The sequence below is a fragment of the Mesocricetus auratus genome, unplaced genomic scaffold (genome assembly GCF_017639785.1).
Source record: "Mesocricetus auratus isolate SY011 unplaced genomic scaffold, BCM_Maur_2.0 Super-Scaffold_100022, whole genome shotgun sequence".
NCBI classification, from domain to species: domain Eukaryota; kingdom Metazoa; phylum Chordata; class Mammalia; order Rodentia; family Cricetidae; genus Mesocricetus; species Mesocricetus auratus.
In genome coordinates, this window is record NW_024429203.1 from 15,488,529 (window position 1) to 15,515,176 (window position 26,648).

The 26,648-nt window shown below is 41.7% G+C and overlaps 1 protein-coding gene across 1 annotated transcript in view; it reads left to right on the forward strand.

The window, feature by feature from the left end:
* Positions 1-23,941, forward strand: part of LOC101825283 (secreted seminal-vesicle Ly-6 protein 1-like) — a 54,185-nt gene extending 30,244 nt beyond the window's left edge. Inside the window, exon 3 of the mRNA XM_013125071.2 lies at positions 23,817-23,941. Within this exon, the coding sequence (XP_012980525.2) occupies positions 23,817-23,941 (125 nt within the window). The remainder of the gene's footprint in view (positions 1-23,816) is intronic.
* Positions 23,942-26,648: the final 2,707 nt, after the last annotated feature.

Consider the following 26,648-nt stretch of genomic DNA (forward strand, 5'->3'; position numbering starts at 1 on the left):
CCACAAAATCGGAAAACGGCTCCTGAGGTTGTTGTATAATCTTGGTAAGTTGTCCACCTGCCTTCCCTTTCTGCGTAAGTGACTTCCATGCCCTAATTACCAGGGTGGCTATTTGAGCATATGCGCCCCAAGGGTAATTAATTTGGTTCACAGCATAGACTCCTTGTCCTGTAAGCAGATCGAAATTCCATTCTCTCTGCTCTGGGGTGAGTGCTATGGCGTTAGCCCTCGCCTGTGACTGGGCAGCCTCATGCCATAATGCTCTCCATTCCATATATTGCCCCATATTTGGTAATACTGCCTTCACCACCATCTGCCAATCGGCAGGAGTTAGGGGATCCAAGGCAAGCCTTTCTATCTGCATAATAGTAAAGTTGGCATTAGGTCCATAATTACGAACCGATTCTGCCAATTCTTTTATCTGTTTATACTCAACCGGAGTATGTACCCGCCCTCCATTCTCTACTTCGAAAACGGGGAAGGTGAGATGGACCTTTCTTCTAATTTTTTCAGGTAAAAAGGAGAAACTATGTAAACGCCCTTCATAAGGGGGGGGAGAGAGCGGCATAGGCGGAGCAGATGGAGTTGCTATCGCTTTTGCTGAGGCCTTGCCCTTGGGTAGCAGTTTAGAGAAAAACTCCCCATCCGGGTGATATCTCTCCGCCTCGTACTTTGTAGCCTCTTCTTCTAGTTCTGTCTCATCTCCAGGGCCTAGAGAGTCTTGTTCAGAATCAGAAGACTCAGAACTGGCGGAGCTGCCGAGGTTCAGCGCCTCCAGTTCTTTAAAAGGATACATTTGACCTGTCCCTTTAGTGGAAAGGCCAGGAAGGGCATCTGGTTTTGCTATAATGTTCTCTCCTAAAACAGGAGGGCTCTTTTTCTTAGTTTTTCTTTTGTATACCTCCGTTTTCTCACGCGCGCCTGACCTCTCACTACGTTCGGTTTCTGACATGCTATCCTGGGTTACCTCGAGAATGGCCTGACCCTCTACAACGGCCGCCTGGCAAGCTTCATCCTCAATACAGTTCTTCACTAGTTTCCATACTGCCTTGGTCCCTATCCTTAGGTCTCTTTGCTCTAGGTGTCGATCAAGATCCCTCCCCAACTTATTCCATGATGCCAGGGTGAGAGAGCCAGAAAGGGCATACCAGGGTGCCACACGATCGACCTCCTTGACAAAGCTCCGTAACGTCTTTCTGTCAACCTTGATATTCCTCTGCTTTAATACAGTCTCCAAGGTAGTTAATATGGATTGAGAGGACCCCATGGTGGCTGCAGCTTATCTACGTCTGACTAATCACCACCGTTACCAATGGTACAGATGACCGCGGCTTATCTACGTCCGTCTTACAGCAAATGGGGAAAAACGAAAGCAAAGGACAGAAGAGACTGTTCAGGCCCCTTTATCTACAGGAGGCTTAGGTGACCAGTATAAAGAAGACAAGAACAATACCAAGGAGGACGATTGCTTCAGGCAAACCCTCCCAAGGCGGAGACAACCCCAGACCAAAGTCCCAGATCAGCATACCTCTCCGAACTTACCTGCCTGCAGTTCTGAATCCTCCTCGTTTCCAAGGGGTCTTCGATGGTGCGGACGATGGCTTGGTCAGTTTCCCGGGTTTCGGCACCAGTTGTCCCGCGCTCTATGTCGCCCGCAAGAATGACGCGGCACACGATCAGGATCCTTCTGCAGTAAGCTTTATTGCTCCTGAGAGGAGGAGCATAAGCTATCACAAAGCGAAGACCCCACGCCCTAACGGGACTCTCCTTATATAGAGAGTTTCTCTCGCCTCGGACGTGGCAGTTAATTACTGGTCCAATTATGTCACCCGAGGTGACGTAAGGCACAGGCACCCCCGGCCTCGTGGGCAGGGAGCTCCTGCTCATGCGCAGCAGGGTTGTCATTGCAACTGTCAGGCGGATGTCAGCGCCATCTCGCCATGGCGTGGTTCCAGGGCAGCGCCCAACAGAGGAGTCTAAAATGGCTGAGAGGCACTTGAGAAAGTGCTCAACATCCTTAGCCATCCGGGAAATGCAAATCAAAGCAACTCTGAGATACCATCTCACTCCTGTCAGAATGGCTAAAATCAAAAACACCAATGACAATTTATGCTGGAGAGGATGTGGTGAAAGGGGGACACTCCTCCATTGCTGGTGGGAGTGCCAACTGGTTCAGCCACTTTGGAAAGCAGTATGGAGATTCCTCAGAAAAATGGGAATAAACCTACCACAAGACCCAGCAACTGCACTCTTAGGCATATATCCAAAAGATGCCCATTCATACAACAAAAATGTCTGTTCCACTATGTTCATAGCAGCTTTATTTGTAATAGCCAGAACTTGGAAGCAACCTAGATGTCCCTCACCCGAAGAATGGATAGAGAAAATGTGGTACATCTACACAATGGAGTACTATTCAGCAGAAAAAAATAATGGAATCATGAGATTCGCAGGCAAATGGATGACACTAGAAGAAACCATCCTGAGTGAGGTAACCCAGTCACAAAAAGAGAAACATGGCATGTACTCTCTCATATATGGATTTTAGACATAGATCTGGGGAGTGCCAGCCTACAATCCTATTGCCAGAGAGTCTGGGAAACAGAAACTTCATTTACTGGCTGGTTAAGTACTGAGCTGAACTCAAGAAAGCCAGTATCAGAGAGGGAGGACTGATGATCAAAGGGATTAAGACTGGGCTGGTTGAACCCCCAGAAACAGCTGACCAGACAAAGGTTAACTCTTGAATCCCAGGCATCAGCCTGGGAATCCAGCATGGGACTGATCAAGACCCCCCTGAATCCGGGTGTCAGTGAGGAGGCCTAGGTAATCTATTGAGCCTTGGACAGCAGATCAGTACCCATCCCAAGTATACACACGGTCTCTGGACTCCCATAGAACAATGTGAGGTGCACTCTCACCCTGAACTCTTGGGGAAGGGTCTAGGCCCTGCCCTATATGAAATGACAGACTATGGACACCCCCATGGAGGGCCTCACCCTCCCTGGGGGAATGAGGGGATATCACGGGAGGAGGGGAGGGAAAGGGAGAGGGACCTCGTACTGACTTGTGAAGCAACCTTGTTTCTTATCTAAATTTAAAATGGAAAATAAAAAAAAATTAATGAATAAAAAAATCAATCTATATTTTTATAAAAGTTTATGAAATACGGTGACTTATTTTCATCTTAAAATGTTGTGGGCTTGGTTTTGGTGCTTATGCCTTTTTCCTCTGGCAGATATGATCTTCTGTCCTTGTCTTAAACAAACCAAACTACCAACATAGAGATAGCTGCTTATTTGAGGTAAGCTAAATTCAAACTGAACTCTGAAGTGTATAGCATTTATAAATATAATATTAGTTAATGAATTAAAGTGTAGCATAGCAGACATGTACAGACACATACATGCACACACACACACTAACACACACACACAGGAACTTTTTGCATACATATATGGACTGAGAAGAAAAAGAAAATATGAATAAGGACTATTTATGTGTTATGTTTATTTTTTATGTTTTAATTCATTTCACTGTTATTACTATTATTATTATTAATTTGTCTGGTTTTACCTATTGAAGTCACATTGCACAAACTTAGCTTTAATGAAATAAAGCTCTCTGAAAACATAAAAAAAAAATACTGGCAAATCGGATCCAAGAACACATCAAAACAATCCTTCACCACAGTCAAGTAGGTTTCATCCCAGGGATGCAGGGATGGTTCAACACACGAAAATCCATCTACATAATCCACCATATAAACAAGCTGAAAAACAAAAATCACATGATCATCTCACTAGATGCTGAAAAAGCCTTTGACAAAATCCAACACCCCTTCATGATAAAGGTCTTGGAGAGATCTGGGATAACAGGAACATACTTAAACATAATAAAAGCTATATACTGTAAACCTACAGCTAACATCAAAATAAATGGACAGAAACTCAATGCAATTCCTCTAAAATCAGGAACAAAACAAGGCTGGCCACTCTCTCCATACCTTTTCAACATTGTACTTGAAGTTCTAGCCATTTCCATATGACAACAAAATGGGATCAAGGGGATACAAATTGGAAAGGAAGAGGTCAAACTTTCACTGTTTGCAGATGATATGATAGTTTACATAAATGACCCAAAGAACTCTACCAGGGAACTCTTACAGCTGATTAACACCTTCAGCAAAGTGGCAGGATACAAGTTCAACTCAAGAAAATCAGTAGCCCTACTATATACAGATGATAAAAGGGCTGAGAAAGAAATCAGAGAAACATCACCCTTTACAATTGCCACAAACAACATAAAATACCTTGGGATAACGCTAACCAAATAATTGAAAGACGTGTATCACAAGAACTTTGAAAATTTAAAGAAATTAAAGAAGCCCTCAGAAAATGGAAAGATCTCTCATGCTCTTGGATAGGTAGGATCAATGTAGTAAAAATGGCAATCCTGCCAAAAACAATCTACAGACTCAATGCACTCCCCATTAAAATCCCAGCACAATTCTTCACAGACCTTGAAAGAACAATAATCAATTTTGTATGGAAAAACAAAAGATTCAGGATAGCCAAAACAACCCTGTTCAACAAGGCAATGTCTGGAGGAATCTCCATCCCTGACTTCAATCTCTATTATAGAGGTATAGTCCTAAAAACAGCTTGGTATTGGCACAAAAATAGACAGGTAGACCACTGGAATAAAATTGAAAACACTGATATTAACCCACACACATATGAACATCTGATCTTTGACAAAGAAGATAAAAATATACAATGGAATAAAGAAAGCATCTTCAACAAATGGGGCTGGCATAACTGGATGCTGGAATGTAGAAGAATGCTGATCGATCCATGTTTATCGCTATGCACAAAACTTAAATCCAAGTGGATCAAAAACCTCAACATAAATCCAGCCACACTTAACCTCTTCGAAGAGAAAGTGGGTGATACCCTTGAACGAATTGGTACAGGAGACAACTTCCTGAACATAACACTAGTAGCACAGACAGTGAGATCCACAATTAATAAATGGGACCTTCTGAAACTGGGAAGCTTCTGTAAGGCAAAGGACATAGTCAGCAAGACAAAAAGGCAGCCCACAGAATGGGAAAAAATATTCACTAACCCCACATCTGACAGAGGGCTGATCTCCAAAATTTACAAAGAACTCAAGAAGCAAGTCTCCAAAACACCAAAGGATACTATTAAAAAATGGGCTGCAGAAATAAATAGAGAGTTCTCAATAGAGGAGTCTAAAATGCCTGAGAGGCACTTGAGAAAGTGCTCAACACCCTTAGCCATCCGGGAAATGCAAGTCAAAACAACTCTGAGATACCATCTCACTCCTATCAGAATGGCTAAAATAAAAAACACCAAAGACAATTTATGTTGGAGAGGATGTGGTGAAAGGGGAATACTCCTCCATTGCTGGTGGGAGTGCCAACTGGTTCAGCCACTTTGGAAATCAGTATGGAGATTCCTCAGAAAAATGTGAATAAACCTACCAGAAGACCCAGCAACTCCACTCTTAGGCATATATCCAAAAGATGCCCATTCATACAACAAGGATGTCTGCTCCACTATTTTCATAGGTGCATTATTTGTAATAGCCAGAACTTGCAAGCAACCTAGATGCCCCACAACCAAAGAGTGGATAGAGAAAATGCAGTACATTTACACAATGGAGTACTATTCAGCAGAAAAAAAAACAATGGAATCCTGAGATTTGCAGGCAAATGGATGACACTAGAAGAAACCATCCTGAGTTAGGCAACGCAGTCACAAAAAGAGAAACATGGCAAGTACTCTCTCATATATGGATTTTAGACATAGATCTGGAGAGTGCCATCCTACAATCCCATGGCCAGAGAGTCTGGGAAACAGAAACTTCATTCAGTGACTGATGGAAGAAGAGGCAGACTCCCACAGCTAAGTACTGACCTGAACTCAAGAAAGCCAGTAACAGAGAGGGAGGACTGATGACCAAAGGGATTAAGACTGGGCTGGTTTAACCCCAGAAACGGCTGACCTGACAAGGGTTAACTCTTGATTCCCAGGCTGATGGCTGGGAATCCTTCATGGGACTGATCAAGACCCCCTGAATGTGGGTGTCAGCGAGGAGGCCTACGTAATCTATTGAGCCTTGGGCATTAAATCAGTATTCATCCCGAGTATACAAATGGACTTTTGATTCCCATCCAACAATGTGAGTTGCAGTCTCACCCTGAAGTCTTTGGGGAGGGTCTAGGCCCTGCCCTGGATGAAATGACAGACTATGGACATCCCCATGGAGGGCCTCACCCTCCCTGGGGAAATGAGGGGTTAATGGGGGGGTAGGATGAGGGCATGGGAGGAGGGAAGGGAAAGGGAGAGGGACCTGGAACTGACTTGTGAAGCAACCTTGTTTCTAATCTAAATTTAAACTTAAAAATAAAAAAGGGCCAGAAAACATATTTAACAAAATCATAGAAAAAAACTTTCCCAACTTAAAGAAAGACATGCCAATGAAAGTACAAGAAGCGTACAGAACACCAAATAGAGTAGACCACAAAAGGAAATCCCCTTGCCACATAATAGTAAAAACACCAAACATATAGAATAAAAAAAGAATATTGAGAGCAGCAAAGGAAAAAGGCCAAGTAACGTACAAAGGCAAACCTATCAGAATCACACCTGACTTCTACATGGAAACTATGAAAGCCAGAAGGTCCTGGATAGATATTCTATCAACACTAATAGACCATGGATGCTAGCCCGGACTGCTATACCCAGCAACGCTTTCAATCACTATAGACAGAGAAAACAAGATATCCCATGACAAAACCAGTTTTAAACAATACATATCCATTAAACTAGCCCTACAGACAGTTCTGAAAGGAAAACCCTAAACAAAGGGTGTTAACTACAACCAGAAAAACATAGGCAATAAATAATCCTACATTACAAACAGCCAAAACAAAAGAGGTGGAAATCCACATATAATTCCACCACCATCAATTATTCCAAAACAAACAAGAATGAGCAATCAATGGTCATTAAATATTCCTCAATATTAATGGTCTTAACTCACCCATTAAGAGACACAGGCTAACAGACTGGATTTGAAGACAGAACCCATCATACTGCTGCATACAAGAAACACACCTCACCCTCAAAGACAGACATTACCTTAGAATTAAGGGTTGGGAAAAGATTTTCCAATCAAATGGACCCAAGAAACAAGCAGGGGTAGCAATCCTAATATCTAACAAATTAGATTTCAAAATAAAATCAATCAAAAGGGATGAAGGAGGGCACTTCATACTCATCACAGTGGAAATACACCAAGATGAAATCTCAATTTTGAACATCTATGCCCCACATTCATAAAAGAAACATTATTAAAACTCAAATCACATATAAAGCCCCACACACTTGTAGTGGGAGACTTCAACACCCCACTCTCACCTCTAGACAGGACTACCAGACAGAAACTTAACAAAGAAGCAAAAGAACTAATAGAAGTTATGACCCAATTGGGATTAACAGACATCTATAGAACATTCCACCCAAATAAAAAGAATATACCTTCTTCTCAGCACCACACGGAACCTTCTCAAAAATCAATCACATACTTGGCAACATAGTAAACCTCAACAGGTACAAAAAATTGGAATAACTCCATGTATCATATCAGACCACCATGCGTTAAAATTAGAATTCAACAACAACACAAATTGTAGAAATCCTACAAACTCATGGAAATTGAATAATGCACAATTGTACCATTCCTGGATCAAAGAAGAAATAAAAAAAAGAAATTAAAGACTTCCTAGAATTCAATGAGAATGATGACACAACATACCCAAACTTATGAGATCCTTTGAAAGCAGTGCTATGAGGGAAGTTCATAGCACTAAGTGCCTACATGAAGAAACTGCAGGATAGTTACACTAGAGAATTAACAACACAACTGAAAGTTCTAGAACACAAAAAAGCAAACTCAGCCAGGAGGAGTACATGCCAGGAAATAATCAAATTGAGGGCTGAAACCAATAAAGCAGAGACTCGGAAAGCAATACAAAAAATCAATGTAACGAAGAGTTGGTTCTTTGAGAAAATCAACACGATAGACAAACCCTTTATCCAAACTTACCAAACGACAGAGTGTGAACATGCAAATTAACAAAATCTACGAAAAGGGGGACATAACAACCGACACTGAGGAAACCCAGAGAATCATCAGGTCGTACTTTGAAAACCTGTACTCCACACAATTTGAAAATCTAAAGGAAATGGACAATTCTATTGAGCCTTCGGCAGTAGATCAGTATTTATCCTGGGTATACAAATGGACTTTTGACTCCCATCCAACAATGTGACATGCAGTCTCACCCTGAACTCTTGGCGGAGGGTCTAGGCCCTGCCCTGGATGAAATGACAGACTATGGACATCCCCATGGAGGGCCTCACCCTCCCTGGGGAAATGAGGGGATAATGGGGGTGGTTAGGGTGAGGGCATGGGAGGAGGGAAGGGAAAGGGAGAGGGACCTGGAACTGACTGGTGAAGTAACCTTGTTTCTAATTTAAATTTAAATTTAAAAATAAATAATAAAAAAGAATGAAATTATTAAGTGCTTTTGCAATGTTTATAGTTTAACCTAATTATATTGTCTTGTGAACAGAATTATTGGAATGGCTCCTGTTTTGTGGATTGAATTGACTTGTACACAATTTGATACAATCCTTGATAAGTTTAATAAAGCTTTATAGACACTTCAAAAATTATTTTCTGGAACAATTCAGAAACAGTGCCTTCTACATTTGCCTTCATTATCCTGGTTTGTTCTCTACATTTATGTGGGCCTAAGTTGTTGTCAGAGTTTCTTGTCAGATTTTCTCTTGGAAATAACCAGTCCACAAATAATGGCATGGAGGCTTATTCTTAATTATGAAAGCCTGACCATTAGCTTAGGCTTGTTCCCAACTCAATCTTATAACTTCATTAACCTGCTTCTATTAATCTGCATTTTACCATGTGGCTTTTTACCTCTCCCCTGCTGTGTATGTCTGACTCCTCCCGTATGCCCCTGGCATCTCTCTAATGTGCCTAGATGTAACGTGAAATATAAAAGACCCAGAGACAGATATTGGGATTCAAGCTTCAAACTGAAGATCAGAGAAGCAAAGCAGCCAAACCAGTAGATCTTACCTCTACACAGCTGAAATGGCAATCCTGTCTCACAGGTTCTCAGAGGCAAAAGGCTCTGAATTCCTGTCTCGTCCTCCTTTAATTCCTTTCTCTGCCCAGTCATGTCACCCCTGTCTCTACCTTCCTACTACTGGAATTAAAGGCATGTGATCCCAGGTGCTGAAACCACCTTTGTGTGAGCTGTTTCTTTTAGGGCTGGATCAAGTTCATGTAGTCAGTATGGACTTGAACTAACAGAAATCTGTCTACCTCTTAATCCTGAGCCCTGGGGTTAAAGGTGTGTGCCACTTCTGCTCAGCTTCTATAGCTAACTATTGTGGATGCTGGGATTAAAGGTGGGTATCACCAATGCCTGACATCTATAGCTTGTGGCTGGCTTTGCTTTCTATACCCTCAGGCAAGTTTTAATAAATCAGAAGTAATATATCACCACACCTAGATTCATCACAAGTTCCTCTCTCTGTCTGGAAGTCCCACCTATCTTCTCCTACTTACCTATTGGCCATGTTGCTCTTTATTATCCAATCAGGTGCCTTAGGTGGGAAAGGTAAAACAACAACACATCTTTACACAGTTTACTCAAATATCCCCCAACACATTTCCATTTGTTGTCCTGTTTTTGTTTCTTGTATGCTAGAATGTCTGTAACAAATTCTGTAACACTTTCATAGTACTCTGGTTATAATTAATTAATGATCTAACACATTGTTTGCTTGGCAAATTTTTACCTTTAGCTTAATACTAAAACGTGTGTTGGTTGTAACATTCTTATCTGGATTGTGTGTGTGTGTGTGTGTGTGTGTGTGTGTGTGTGTGTGTGTGTGTGATATTGTTTTACATTTTGTCTTTCAGTATTTCTTTTTTGTTTGTTTGTTTGTTTGTTAGATTTTTTATCATTTTTTATTTTAATTTTAAATAGCTTGTTTTACATGTCAATCCCAGTTCCCTCTCCCTCCCCTCCTCCCGCACTCCCCTTCCCCCCTCCCTCCCACCCTCTTGCCAAATCCTTCCACATAGGGGATATCTAGAGTCTGTCATTTTACTCTTGGTAGGGTCCAGGCACTCCCCTAAGAGTCCAGGCTGAGAGAGCATCTCTCTTTGTGCTATAGGCACACGAAGACAGTTTGTATACCAGGGATAGACACTGATCCACAGCTCAGGGCCCCATAGGTTGCCCAGGCCTTCTCACTGACACTCACATTTGGGGGTCCAGATCAGTCCCATGCTGGCCTTCCCACTGTCGCTCTGGGGTCCAAGAGCTCTCCCCTGTTCAGATCAGCTGTCTCTGCTGGTTTTGCCAGCCCATTCTTTGCCAATTTGCTCATCGCTCCTCTCTCTCTGTCACTGGGTTCCTTGGGTTCAGTTCAGTGATTAATTGTGTGTTTGCCTCTGCTTCCATCAGTCACAGGATGAAGGCTCCCAGATGGTTATAGACATCAAGTTCATTATCAGGAATGGGCATTCGAGGTGGTCCCTCCACTATTGCTTAGCTTGCCAATTGGTGTTATCCCTTTAGATCACTCGAGGTCACTCTGGTGCCTGATCTGTCTTCGATCCTATGATTCCCTCTTCCCCCTATTCTACCCCCACCCCCTCAACTTCCTGTCCCCCCATGACCAACTCTCTTCCTCTTCACCCCTTTCTTCTTCCCAGGTCCCACTACCCCCCACCCCTCACCGTGTTCCCCATCCATTCAGAGGATCTTGTCTCCATCCTCTTCTCTTGGGTACTATGCATATATGCCTATCTTTTATGTTCTTTCCTGTTTCCCAGACTCTCTATTTGTGGAAGTGCAGACTGGCACTATCCTGATCCATGTCTAAAATCCATATATGAGTGAGTACATACCATGTTTGTCTTTTTGCGACTGGGTTACCTCACTCAGGATGGTTTCTTCCAGTACTATCCATTTCCCTGCGAATTTCAAGATTCCATTGCTTTTTTCTGCTGAGTAATACTCCATTGTGTAAATGTACCACATTTTCTCTATCCACTCTTCAGTTGAGGGGCATCTAGGTTGCTTCCAGGTTCTGGCTATTACAAATAATGCTGCTATGAACATAGTGGAGCAGATGCCCTTGTTGTATGAACCTGCCTCATTTGGATAAATGCCTAAGAGTGGAATTGCTGGGTCTAGTGGTAGATTAATCCCCATTTTCCTGAGGAATCTCCATACTGATTTCCAAAGAGGCTGTATGAGTCGGCACTCCCACCAGCAGTGGAGGAGTGTTCCTCTCTCTCCACATCCTCTCCAGCATAAATTGTCTTCGGTGTTTTTGATTCTAGCCATTCTAACAGGAGTAAGATGGTATCTCAGAGTTGTTTTGATTTGCATTTCCCTGATGGCTAAGGATGTTGAGCACTTTCTTAAGTGTCTCTTGGCCATTTAGCCTTCTCTACTGAGAATTCTCTATTTAGCTCTGTACCCCACCTTTTAAGTGGATCCTTTGGTGTTTTGGAGACTTATTTCTTGAGTTCTTTGTAAATTTTGGAGATTAGCCCTCTGTCAGATGTAGGGTTAGTGAATATCTTTTCCCATTCTGTGGCCTGCCTTTTTGTCTTTTTGACTGTGTCCTTTGCCTTACAGAAGCTTTTTAGTTTCAGAAGGTCCCATTTGTTAATTGTCGATCTCAGTGCCTGTGCCACTGGTGTTATGTTTAGGAAGTGGTCTCCTGTACCAACTCGTTGAAGAGTATCTCCCACTTTCTCTTCTAAAAGTTTCAGTGTGGCTGGATTTATGTTGAGATCTTTGATCCATTTGGACTTAAGTTTTGTACAAGGTGATAAACCTGGATCTATCTGCAGTCTTCTGCATACCAGTACCCTTCAAATCTGTCACTGTATTGTCTCCTATATCAGTTTTTCTGATGAGAGTCCTGGGATAGTTTCTGATTTTTATCACCAAATAAAATTACATTTTCTCTTTATTATTCTCCTTGTTATTTTTTAAAAAGGTTGAGAGTACAGTCTTCTGTATTTATCCTATTTGGGAATTTTCAGGTTTGCTGAATATGCTCTTTTTCTTTTTTAGGAAATATTGGTTATTACATCATCAAATGTAATTTCTGTCCATTTTTCTTCTATATCAGAGAACAAGTCACCTATTCCAAAAATTTGGTGTTTTCCACAACTTTAGCATGCTGACTGTTAGTTTCTTTTTGTCTATTTGTTCTTTACTCTGAATTTATTTATTTTTATTTATTTAGAATTTATGTAGTGCAGGCTGGCCTTCTACTTGCTATGTAGCCAATGATCACCTTAAACTTCTTATTTTGGCCTCCAACTCCCTACTGCTGGGTTTACTTGTGTTCTTTACCACACCCAGTTTGTCTCTGTGATGGGGATTGGACTCTACCAACTGAAGTATATCCCCTGCTCACCACCCATTAGTTCTTATGCTGGAGCCTCTTTCCAGCTGTCATTCAAGGGACACAGCACAACTGGCATCTGCTGTGAAGCCTGTGAAGAGGGGATCACTTTTTCCTATTTAGGATGCAGACCCGTAATGAATGGCCGGTTTCCTCCTCATGCTTTTGCTATCGCCCCACATTGCCCTATTTCTCCATCCAGCTTTGAAGAATAACTGTAGCCTGCATGGAAGATAAGACAATATCTGGTATTTTGGCTTTAGGGTTTAATTGAGTAGCAGTACATTCCATTTCCATTAAAATAGGAAATTTAATATCTAGATGTAGCAGGTTCAAGGAAGTAGTTCCCTTCTGGATGGAAAATCAGGGCACAGTGTGCAGTACCCCCCTCTCCCTAAGCCCATGCTCATACTTTTAATCTCCCTTGAAATGTTGTAACACATTTGTGGGAAGGAAGCCAGAAGTACTTGGTCACAGGCTATAGGAGTGGAGGTGAGCAGAGCTGGTGAGGAATGTAGTCCTGATGGTAAGATCAATCCCTACATCAGAGCTTTTGTTTTCCTGTGTACAATCTGTCCTTTCTCATGCTTTCGGGTAAGGAAACCTTCCTTAAACCTTCATGGACTAGGGGTCAGCTCTGCATGGGATAGCTCCTTCCCTGACCATTGTTTCTTATCAGTTTCCGTGTGACACTTGAGGTTGGGTCCTGAATGCGCCCCTTACTCTTGCTTTTGCCTTTCTGCTTCCATAAGTGTCCAGTGTGGTCTATTCAGTTCTTCTGGGGTTTGTGTGTGCCTTTGTGGGTAACCTTTACAGGTAAGGAAGTCCTGAGATGTCTTAGGATGGTCACTTACCCTGAAGGAGACAGCCCTGTCTAGAGCCCTGGGTATAAAAGCAGAGAATGTGGATATATGTGTTTCCTTGTGAATGCAGGGAATGTCTTGTATACTTTTCTATTAGTAGCCACTGACTGTAGGTCAGGAGCTGATGCAGAGGTCATGGAGCAGGGCTGCTTCCTGGCTCTCTGCTCCTGGCTTGCTCAGCCTGCTTTCTTATAAATTCCAGGACCACCAGCACAAGGGTGGCATCACCTACAATGGGCTAGGCACTCGCTCATCAAATACTAATCTACCAGCTGGATCTTATGAAGGCATTTTCTCAATTGAACCTCTCCCTCTCTCTCTCTTTCTCTCTCTCTGTCTCTCCCCCTCTCCTCTGACCCTAGCTTGTCTCAAGTTGACATAAAACTACCCTGTACACCTATGCTCATATACCTCCTGTACACTAGAAACACAGAGTCAACTTTTCCCAGCATGGCCCAAGCCCTGACATGCCTGGACTCGGATCAGGTGCTGAGATTTCCACAGTTCAACTGGGCATAGAGAGATGCTCTCTGTTTCCCAGCATCCTCCATGCTCCCCTTTCTCAGATTCTGTTTTCCTCCCTTCTCTTCCCCCATCCTTCTGGCAGTGACTGGTTTATAACACACTCCCCACTCTCCATTCGACAAATAAGAAAATGGATGAACCCTGCAAGGAGGCTTGTTCTCCAACAATGAATATGACAAACATAGCACCTACCCTTGATGAAGCTTCAGTTTCCAGTGATGTGTTTTCTGCCAGGCTGTCCGGCAAACAACAACTCCAGAATTTTGCTTAGGGGTTTATTAGATAATTTCTAATGGATGTGACCTGAGTAAAAAAATGTAAGGGAAGAGATTCATGGCATACAGGAAGCATAGTTACATGTAATAGGGGGTGACAAGGACATGATTCAGCCTGCAAAGACACCCCCCAATGACCAATTTCCTCCCACCTGCCTCTACTTTTCTTGTTCTACCACCTCTTAACAATATGTCCTATTCTTGAATTTTGGAAAGGTTTTATTGTTTCATTCAAGAAATTCTTTAGTACTGCTAGATGAGTGAAGTTGTGCTAATTACTCTGTGGTTTCTTTACCTAATTAAAACAATTCATTTTAAAGCAGATCTTATATTGGGATGCCATCATTTACAATAATGTAATAGCATCAAGACTGAACCCCAACTTCATGCATAAACTTTATTACCTACTAGCAGGGCACAGACAGGGAGAAGGACCTATGTTCTCTAACACTATGAAACAAGAAGATGCAACACAACAGGCATTCACTCCTAAACAGTGAAGAGACATTAATACTCAGTCCAAACTGCTGAGAAAACATCATGGCGACTGCAAGAAAGGGAAACGGAGAGGAAAGTAGATGGAGGAAAGAGGAGTAGCGTATATCATCTATGATGTCTGGTTACAAGAATGCTGCAGCCAAAAATAAACGAAGAAGCCTACTATGCAATAGAGCATGCCTTGAAATTTCTAAGTTTAAATCAAAATGGAATTTAGATGCATTAGTCTAGTTCTGTTTTATCTGACCATTCTTTATGTATGTGTGTGTTTTACCATTTATTTTATTAAGTTCACATGTTCTTACCTTTGTTCTTGTTACAAAAGCAATTTATATTTTATGTATGTTTTTTATTTAAATTAGAAACATGCATGCTTCAAATGTCAATCCCAGCTCCCCCCTTCTTCCTCCACCAACCCCACTCCCAGCCACCTACCCCCAGCCCAATCCCCATATCATTCCTCAGGGAGGGTAAGGCCCTCCTTGGGGGATCTCCAGAGTCTGTCGTTTTATCCAGGGCAGGACCTAGGCCCTTCCCCACGTGTTCAGGCTGAGAGAGCATCCCTCCATGCGGAATGGGCTCCCAAAGTTCATTCGTTCGCCATGGTGAACACTGGTCTACTACCCAAGGCCCCAGAGATTTCTGAGGCCTCCTCACTGACACTACATTCATGGAGTCTGGATCAGGCCCCTCTTTACTAAGCTTAACTATGAGTCTGATTTCAGTAGGTGGACACTAAACTAGGATTACACCCATGGGAGGAACCAATTGTTAAGTGCATTGTGTTCATCCATCTAAATTTACATTTGTTTTCTGAAGAAGGAATTTTTAGATGTTTTTTATAGACCTAGCACTATACAGCCATTCATTAAAAATAAAATAGTGGGCCGGACGGTGGTGGTGCACACCTTTAATCCCAGCACTCGGGAGGCAGAGGCAGGTGGATCTCTGTGAGTTTGAGACCAAGCCTGGACTACCGAGCGAGTTCCAGGACAGGTTCCAAAACAATACAGAGAAACCCTGTCTCGAAAAGAAAACCAAAAAATAAAAAATAAAAAAATAAAATAAAATGGTGAATGAGTGAATGGTGAACGAATGATTAGAGTACATTGTTCACCAGGAATACAATCAATATTCTGAAAGAACCAACCAACCAACCTCTGCATGGGGTAGTATATTTCTAAATCAATACCTTTCATTCATTTATCTCAATCATATGTTCTCAAGTAGTATATGTATGACATACATATCTTAATTAGGCTATTATTTGAAAATAATTTAATACATCTGTACATTGGTCTCAGAAGCTTCCAGACACCCCAAACAACACAGGGTATTGCCATTGTTCTTGATTGCCCAGCACAACTAGCTAATGTTACCACTTGCTGACAAACTTTTAGGTGTGGCTGCCAATAACTTACAATGATTAAATAATTCTCTAGGAATATTCCTCACAGCAACTTTGTGGTAGCTTTTGTGTGTTGTAACAAGTTCCCAGTATAAAATAGAAATTCTACAGTTTTAGAATTGATATTGCTTGGGGTTTTTACATTTTCTTCTAGTAGACTACATGTTCAACCTAAAAAAAAAGCAAAGTGCAGACATTGCAGTAAGAGCATTGCTAGTAACTGCATCCCATTGGCAGACACAGCTTGTTTACATTTCAATGATTTAGAATCATGATTAGGTCGTGGTATGTGTTCATGTGATTATATATGAATCTTTATTTATTACCAGTATTAACTTATTAATATTATTTTAATTTAATATTAATGTTAATTTAAATCAGGAAAGGAAAGATGGCTCATCAGTTAATAGCATCGGGTGCTCTTGCAGAGATGCTGGTTAGATTCCCAGTACCCTCATGGTCACACACAACATTCTGTAACTCCACTATCAGGAAATCTGACACAGACATGCATACAGGCCAAACACCTCTACACATAAAACAAAAATTAAAAACATTTATAACAGTAATTTTACCATTTTTCTTTGCAGTTCTGTTCACTGAATCATGACTCTGAGACATGTGAGCAAGCATTCTCCTGCTGATCCTGTCTGGAGTTTCACACCCTGCTTATCTCCTCACATGTCTGAGGTGTTGCTCCTACTCTGTGTGTTTATCTATGTCTGCTGGCTACTTGGAAATAAATTGAATGCCTCACATAAATTATTTCACTAATTCAGTATGTTTCTTTAGCTTATTTTCAATTGAAAAACTCTTGTGCATTGGTGTGTGAGTGTGTGTGTATGCGTGTGTGTGTGTGTGTGTGTGTGTGTGTGTGCCTTCGGGCATGTGTATATTTATGTGTGGGTGTGCACATGGTGAGGCCTCTGGAGTTCAGAGGTCACCATACAGGTGTCAATGCTCTCCTTCTACCGTTTTGATTCTCAGGTCTGAACATATGTGGTCGTGTTCGGCAGTCAGAGCCTCTAACTGCTTAGTCATGCTGCACATAGCCAATTTTTAAAGTCAGATAATTAGGGATCCAGAGACATGGCTCAGTAGTTAAAGGTGATTATTGTCTAGTATAACTTGAGTTCAATCCCTGGGACCCTTGTAGTGGGAGGAGAGAAACAACTTCCAGAGGTTCCCCTGTGACTTTCATCACTCTATATGTCTTGTAAACTCATGTGCACACACACACACACCATAAATAAATGTAATAAAATAATCACAGCATGATTTAAACAAAAAATGTATTGCTTTTCAGGTTTACTGTCTTCTACACTTTATCTAAGGTACACCCTCTTCCAAGACCACAGACCATATGATATTAGTGCCCACATTACGATTGGGTCTCTTCAGTCAAACCTCTGTGGAAACAACCTCCTACACACACCACACACCTAGAAGTGCATTTCCCAGGCAATTCTAAATGAAGTCAGGCTAACACTGAAGATGAACCATCACGAAGCCATATTCCAATTTTGTTCTTTTTCTTGGCTATCAGTAATTATCGTGAGACTCTTTCTGGAGGCTGGCAGGGGCAGTGAATTGTTTTTAAAGTACAGATATTCATTTCATTAGTTTTTCATCTTCAAGTTAAATATTTAAGGTTCTGACACATTTGAGTTAATTCCTGTATATCATCTAAAGGGTGGGCCAAAGATCTTTTACTTATTTGAAATTTGCCCACATACTGGGAGGTGCTTTTTAGGCCATTGGAGGAGAAAAGTTATCAAGGTATGACCCAGCTGTCAACTAACATGCTACAATGCCAAACATTTTGCTGAAATGTTCATGTTTGGGACTGAACTGCTTTTTGATGAGAACTGAAGCTTGTTCCCAGAATGGATCCTATGCCAGTTGCTCTAACTTGGTCAAAATCCCTTATCTTAGGAGGCCATAGGCAAGGGTGTTGTTTTGTTAAGTGAACACTTGGTAAAGCTGCCTTACAACTATCAGTGATTATTTACATAGAATTGTTCTCCATTTGGCACTGGACAGAAAAACTTTTCTGCAGTGGACCTCAATTAATACAGTGGCTCACAAGTGGGCAGATGACCACTGAGTGCTCTGTGCTAATTGAGACTTCTGTGTCAACCATTCCAAGCATGGGGACATTGTGTAAGAGAGGGAGGAAGACTGTAGGAGCCAGAAGATAGGGAGGGGTGCTGTGAGACATTGTCATCTTGCCCTGGCATGGCCATTGAGCTCATGAGCTTACCTCAGCTGAGGTTGTAAACATGGGGAGGAGGTCACTTGGGGAATCTCAGGAGGAGTGAGTGGAGCAGCTGTGTGTTGATAGGATGAAGATACATTCTATACATGAAGGAAATGGTAACAAGTAAGTGAAAAATATTTTAAAATAAGATGCAATTTAGCATCATCTTTACATGATTTGTCATTTTCTGTAGAATGAGGGAGAAGTGTTTCATGACTTATTTTGCACTAGTTATAAACTTTCTTATTCTTTTTCTTTTTTAATGTTGGAAAATATCAAGCCTTTAAAATGTCAATGTTCTGTCCACATGTAATCCTGCAGGCAAGAAGAGGGTGACAGATCTCATTTCAGTGTTCTAAACCACTGAGCCATCTCTCCAGCCACATTGTAAACCTTTTATGATTACATTTTGTTCCCATTATTGTATTGATTAGCTTTACCCACTTTCCAAATGGAATGTTTTGACAGTCCAGGCCTCACAGTGTAAGAAATAGATTGCTCTGTGTATTTTCAGTGGAGTTTCAAGATACACTAGACCCTTCCCTGAGGTTGTGGCTGAAACTGCTTGTCTCAGAACTGAGTCATGTGACTGAGCCCTGGATCAGAAAAAGTGGCTGACCTCAAGCTCCAGCTGTTCACTGGATATTGTTTTTTGTTCTAGGCCAATGAAACGACAACCTGTGGAAGGTGTAGTTCTCACCTATAGGAGGAAAGAACAGGAATTTCATCTGACCAGAGAGAGGATTTTAAAACCTCTGTATGGGACAAATCACCATGCCAGCAGCCATCTTTGCCCAATCTCTACATGACAGATCCTTTCTGCAGAATTGGATTTTAAATACTGCCCTGTTTGCATTATTCTCTTGAAGTTGTTATCTAATGTCCAACAATTATGTACACAAACAAAACTTTCCTTTAAGGAACATAATAGCACTATACATGGAAAAATATTGCATTTGACCCTCACTACTCTGGTAACAAAGTGGGCTAGTTTGTGTATCTAGTTGAAAGCAATTGATCTGTAATTGGAAATGATCATTTAAAAAGTGTCAATACTTTTTATGGATCTTCTTTTTAGTCCTATCCTCTATAAACTGTCTAAAAATGTTCTTAGTTGCATCAGCTGTAGACGGGGTTGAGTCACTGTGGCAGATTGTACTGTTGGGCAAGAGAGATGTTGGGAGAATGCTTGGTGCTACAGATGAACAGACAGCAGGATAGCAAGGAGTCTGAGGAAAATTCAGACATACATGACAGAGAGCAAGGACATTTTTATAAGTGTCAGAAGTAGCAGGGAGGTTCTGTACCAAGTGAGTGAGGAGTAAGGGACAGTACCTGCTGTAGTCAGGCTGTCTCTGATGCCCATGGGAGAAGGAATTAGTCTGTCAGTCTGGGGTCCACATGCACTATCACTATGAGGGTGCAGACAGACAGAGCTACAGACAGGCATGACTTGAGCAGCAGCTGATGTTGGATCTAGCTCACTGGGCTTTTAGACATCTTGGTAGGAAGAGCTCGGATTCCAGGATGCAGTGGGACCAATGTTTTCCCCATCCCAGTGGGATCTGTGATCTTTTCTCTGGCCACACCTTTGTACAAGGGAACACATCCAGAGAATGATTCTGGTTCCCCATCTTGGGAGATGTCCCCTATGATTAAGGAATTTGCTTCTGGGCCTCTAAGGCGTTCATGAGAGCTGATTCTTCTAGAAAACAACATTTAGGCTAGTTGCTTTCACAACACACACTTCAGAAGTGGAAAGACAATGAAACCTTTGGATGGATATATAGTGAATGAAGAAAACCACAAACCACAAACTCAGTTGGTGAGTTTGCTCTGGAAGAGAATATAGAAACTCCAGTCTCCCTGGCAGCTTGTTAGTCATTGCCTTTCAGAGGAGATGGTGCATTTTAGGTATCTGTTGGTAGCAAATGGAAGATCTGTCCTTAGATATATGTGATGTCTGCTATTGTACTGGAAACAATGAGGCAAGGTTCAATGGTGAGAGTCTTTACCAGAGAGAATTTAGCAAAAGTAAAAGAAAATATATACACAGAAGGGGGGAACCTGACTATGAGGGCGTAGGGGAGAGGAGAGAATTGGTCACTTGGTCTCATTTCAATTGCCAATTCTGAGGTATGGTATTTGAATAGTTATAAGTTAGTATCCACTATTTTATGTGGTACATTTTATAACATTATATGGTATTTTCTGAGTCTGCTTATTTGAGGAGAAACATTAGGAATTAGATTTCCAAATTTTGAGACAATGAATCACAAGTCACCATATCAGGCTCCAAGCAGTCAGGTCTGAGCCTCATTGTTGGTGGCCATTTTGCCATTTACTTTCAGCCTTCTTGTCTATACATTTCTCTAAAATGAGATGAGTGATGGTCACATTGTTTCCTGATACTGTATTCCAGATGAGGACTCTGGTTGGCACTGATCCATCATAGTCACAGGGCTGTAAGCCTAAATCCTTGAGCTGCGTTAGCATAGGAAGATTATGTATCAACGGTATGGATATCTAGAAGGTGAAGCAAGCAGAAACTCAAGAGAGACAACAGAATGGCAAACAAGAACAAAGGGACTATGGAAGCTAAGAGAACTCACACGAATTTAAAAATTGTTCCTAGGGACAGAGCCACCCAGAAAATCTGTATTAGTGACGGCTCTCTACTAGGCCAGCACTTACAGACTGGGAAATTATTAGCGTGGCTTACAGGATTGGTCCAGCTAGTCCAACAACTACTGTCTACTAACAGAAAGTGTAGGAATACCATAGTTGTTCAGTTAATAGTGTCTGATGTCCCATCTGGTCTTCAATATACTCTGGAATCCCAGAGAAGTAGACTGTGATGCTAGTGAAGGAATGGACACCCCAGTGACAGTGAGGGCAAGCAGGCTAAGAGCAATGGCTTGCTTCTTTAATTTCCTTTTTATAGGCCTGTTACAGAAGATGTGGCCTAGATTCTAGGTGGTCTTCCCAGCTCATCAGATCAGGATAACATCAGGCCTTCCCACTTCAAATGAGTCAATTAAGAAAAGTCACTCACAAGTGTACCCAGCCAATTGGTATTTACTTATTTCCAGAAGTAGTCAGGTTGAAAACTAATAATAGCTACCAAAAGGTCTATATCAAATTTTGATTAAACCCCTTGAATAGTTTGATAATGCCTGACTTTTGGGAGATGTTTCTCTACTGTTCCTGAAGTAGTGGCCTCAAAATACCAAGTGTCACTGAGGAGGGCACGTGTGCACCTTGTGTCTGCAAAAGGGATCTCTAGGTTTGAAGGACTGTCTGACAGGGAGTTGATACACTGTCTTCACTGTCTTTACAATGGGTGAAAAAAGGATTGTGGTAGCTCCACAATTAGTTTCATATATGGGGTATTGCTTCTACTTAGGAATGACAGGAGAAGGCAGGTATTCAAAGTTACACATCCTTTTGGTACTAAGGAAGCACAGCTTATTTTTGCCTTTGAACGTGTTTGGGAGGTTTTTTTAGACAGCACACATAGACTCTGTGTATTTCTGATTAATCTGTAGTGCTTTAAGTTTCCTGACTCCAATAGTGGGACAGGGAAACCAGATCCAGAATGCAAGGCCTGTTTTCCTATCATACTATCCTTCAATGACCACATAGTTTTCCTTCTCTTTCTATCACTCTCCAGGAAGACAACTGTAGTCTAAATGGAAGATGAAACTGAATCTGCAATTTGGGTTTCATTGATTTATTGAGCAACTGAATATATACTTAGACATATATTCCACTCACAAAAGCTAGAGAATGTAAAATCTCCTTCCACGTGGAGAGTCATAGCCTAGTGCGTGTAGCAGTCTCTAGACTCCTCAGACACTCAGTTTAAAAATCCCTTGGAATATCACAGTTATTATTCTCCATTTGGAAGTTAGTGAAATAAGTATGTGGACAAGAATCTGGAAGTGCTTGCACCACTCTGTGAGGGTGTAGAAGTCAGCAGACACAGTGAAGCACTTAGGACCTTTGCTTACCCCCAGGCTATCTACTCAGTCCTCTGGCTTGGGATCTCATTGGATTCCTCTTCTAGCCTGAGCTCAGATATAAGCATGCATTGGAGAGACGAGACCTTGAGTGCTCTGTCTTGCTCTCTGCTGCTCTCTTAACCTGGGATCCCACTGCCATGGGGAAGCACTTCCTGCTGCTCCTGCTGGGCCTCTCCTTGGTAGTGGACTTCGTGCAAGGTGAGATCCTGGCAGATGGAAGGGGCCAGTGCTGGTGGGCAGACACACTGGTAAAGGGTACTGGGTTTGGGGAGGTAAGGAACAAGATGGAAGACCTGACTTCTTTTCTATGTGGACTCCACAGCCTTCATCTCCATATCCTCACATCCGTGTCCTTCCCTTCCCTCTGCTGGACACAGGATGGGCGTCTCCAATTCCTCCTCCTCTGTCATGCCTCTGCTCCTGTGTGCTTTCTCCTGGTCTTGCAATTCATCTCCTTATTGATAAAAAACCTGCCCAGTTCCTCCAGCTTACCCATTTATAGTCCTAAATTCATATTAGAAGTGATGCCAGGAAGGTTCCTGACAGGATGAAGATGATGAGGCAAAGGGAGCTCTTGTCTTGTCACAGGTAGTAGGCTCAAGCTACTTCTTCAATATTTGATCTTCCTCAACTCATCCCATTCCATTCACAGCGTTTGAACCAGACAAACTTGGCTCTTCTCAATTCCCCTCCTAGGTTCCAAGGTCGTGGGCTACCCTTTAGAGGTCAGCTCAGCATACATCCAGCTCTTTCCTTGGTGATTGCTTCTTATTCATTGACTGAACCCACAGGATATCCTCCTTTCTGAAGCTTCAGGGGTGCTCTGAATCCTTTGTTTTGCTTTTTCAGCTCTGACATGTTTGAAGTGTAGATGGTTAAACGCTGCTGGAGTATGTGAGAAAGGAAAACCACCTGTGAGGCTAAGGATGGTGAACAGTGTGAGAGACTAATAGTGTCTACAGGTGTGTCAAGGTTGGGGCATATTGGGGTGAATCTGTTTCTCAGGAATGAATCAGCCCTTTTTTACACATCTGGGGACAACATCTGTGTGATTCTGTGTTCCTGTGTAAATTCAGGAGAAGTCTCCTTTCCGTTCGGTACTGGTTGACTACCATTCTTTCCTAATTAAGAAAGTTTTTGATGTGGGGTTCTCGTCATGATCTATAGAGATTTCTGGAAAACATGTTAAGGGATGAAGGCAGTTGAACTCTAAAATTCCAGGCAGTAATTTTGGGTGTGGTAGGCATGACTATATGCCAGACTACTGTCTGCTAGATGGTAACTACAGTCACCTGAGTGTGGCTGGCAAACATTTCATCAGGGAGTGTAAGTCTCCTCATTTTGTGAGACTCTGATTTCAGAAATATTTATGTTTGACCTTTGTTATTTCTTTTTGCAGGTCGGGATATGCTGTTTGGACAGCAGGATTGTTCTTCCAGGTGTTTAAATAATACTTTCATCCATTATAACATTAAACTGGATTTTTTATGTTGCCATGACAAAAATCTGTGTAATACGATTTAGAAGCTGGGCCCCTCCCTGCCCAGTTCTGCTGCAGGTGAGTCCTTATTGCTCCCCTGTGCTCTCACCTCTTATGACACTGAACCAAATGATCCCTGCGGTGCCTGTCCCTAACACCTGCCTGGAATCAGCATCACCTGAGGATGTTTCAACCGTTCAGTTGGGAACAGAGCGATGTTCTCTGCTTCCCCATATCCCAGGTGCTTCCATGTTTCCGGTTCTTGGTTCCTTCTTTTCCTGTCTTCATCGATCCATCACTAACTGATATGTGCCACACTTTCCTCTATTCCTCTCACTTATACTGTTATCAACACTGGTTTTATACTAGTGAGTATGACAGACCTCACAGCCCCCTTATGAGGCTTCTGATTTAGTCGTCTCTTCTGTCAAGGTTCTGGCAGATCTAGTAGCAGCGTCTCACTTTATTCTACTTACCGAAGGGAAGATATATGATATCTGATTTCTCACTTCTGTGACCTGAGTAACACAATATAATGCAGCAATGATATAGTTTATGATTTCAGAGGCTTTCATCGTGGAGGGGAGGATATACTGGACCAGAGATACTCACTTCATGGCAAGTAGGACTCATAGCTGGGCATAGTAGGAAGGGACCAGGACAGGATACACCTGCCAAGGCCAAAGTCCTTGCTTTCTCCAATTCAGCCTGCAACTTCCTTTATAATCTATTCAAAATTTGAACGCATTAATGGCTTAAATAATTTAATTAGGTTAGAGATGTCATGTTCTAACCATGTCTAGAATGTGACAGACACACACAGAGCAGTGTTTGAGGAATCTCTTACACATGCTTGACACAACCAAGTACAAGGTAGAGACTGCACATCACATGGACTGACGTCACTTCACCTCCACAGTGTTCAATCCTATTTTGTTTGAGGATGGAAAGATGACCCACTTTGGCTTTATCCCTATTAGTTACATATATCTGAGGTTGTTGTTGTTTTCATCTTTATTTTCATATTTTTCTAGCACATTTCATACTAGCCTTAGAAAATATAGACTCTGTTGTCCTAGGAAACTTGACTATTAATCCCACCCACACCCTGCAAATCATGTTTTGTTTATATGTTCAGGCATATATTCAAAAGTTCTAAAACCACTGGTAAGTTATCATGTGTACTTCCATATGAATATTTATACACTTAAACATGTTAAAAGTCATTATAATCTTGTTTTTCAGCACTGTTCACTGAATCCTGTCTCTGAAGAGTTCCAGCAAGCATTCTACTACTGACTTTGTCATGAATCCTATTTCTTAGTCTTTCCATCATATGCCTTAGATCTTTTGTAGTCTTAGTGTATCTAACTATATTATATTTCATACTCTGTCATTCTTGAGTACATTTAAAAGTTTAATTTGTTAGCTCTGTTTTCTGTCTACATTAACTTTCAATTAAAAGTTATTTAAATTTATTTACTTTGTGTGTGTTTCTCTTTTGGCTTGCAATGACCCGTGGAAGGAGTTTCAAACCGAACCTGTGGGATTCAGTACCCTCTCATATTCAGTTCGTTATGAAGACTGAACTTAGTACTCAAATGTAGTGGCCAATACACTCATACTGTCATATTATCTCTTCTCAAGTTAAAAATCATACAATTAGTGTGACAGTGGATAAAGTTATTTGTCACTAAACCTGATGACCTCAGTTCAGTTCCTGGAACCCCCATGATGTAAAGGGAAAAGGGATTTATACAAGTCCTCTAATCTTCACAATACACACACACACACAAACACACAGCAAACATACACTCACAGCAAAATAGACAGATGTACAATGTATGCAGTGAAAATAATACAATTAAATTACAGCATTATTTTCCCTTTCTACATTCCCTCCTCTACTCTAACTTCCATACTACTAAACATTTAACACTCTGTATACCATTGTTCCCCTTTAGCCCTTGATACAACTACATTCTACTTTTCTCTTTTTGAAGCCCTACTCTCCCAAGGAACTTTAACCATAGGTGTCAACTCTGCATGGGACAGCTCCTTCCCTGACCATTGTTTCTTATAAATTTCCATCAGATTCTTGAGGCTGGGGCCTGAAAGAGCCCCTTACTCTAGCTTTGCCCTTCAGATTCCACAAGTGTCAAGTGTGATCTGTTCAGTTCTTCTGGGCTTTGTGGGGAAATTTGTGAGTAAAATATAGTTATGGAAATCCTGAAATGTCCAAGGATGATAACAGTCCTAAAGGAGAAAGCCCTGTCTAGAGCCTTGGGGATAAAATCAGAGAAAATAGAAAGATGTGTTTCTATGTGAATGCAGGGAATGTCTTCTCAAGTTTTGGTATTGTTAGCCACTGACTGTAGGTCAGACAAAACTTCCTTTTAGGAGGAGAAAGAAAATCTTTCTGGATAGGTCTCTGGGAGGACCTCATGGGACTTGTAGGGAACATTGTCAAGGATGGAAGGGTTTGGATTCTAAAATCTACTCTGCCCTCTTGGGAATTGTGTCAGATTAAGGGTGGATCTCTGATAATCTAGAGAGGTGGCTTTAGTCATCACACTAGTGACTTTTCACCCAAGACCCTGAAACTGCTTGTTTATTGACTCACTGATATTTCTACCAATACTTAAGATTTTCTCTTGACCATCTTCATCATCAGGTGGAAAGCTCCACTCTGTTGTACAGGACTGTGCAAGAGAGTGCTTTATTGATACCAGTGTGGAAGGAAATCTGACA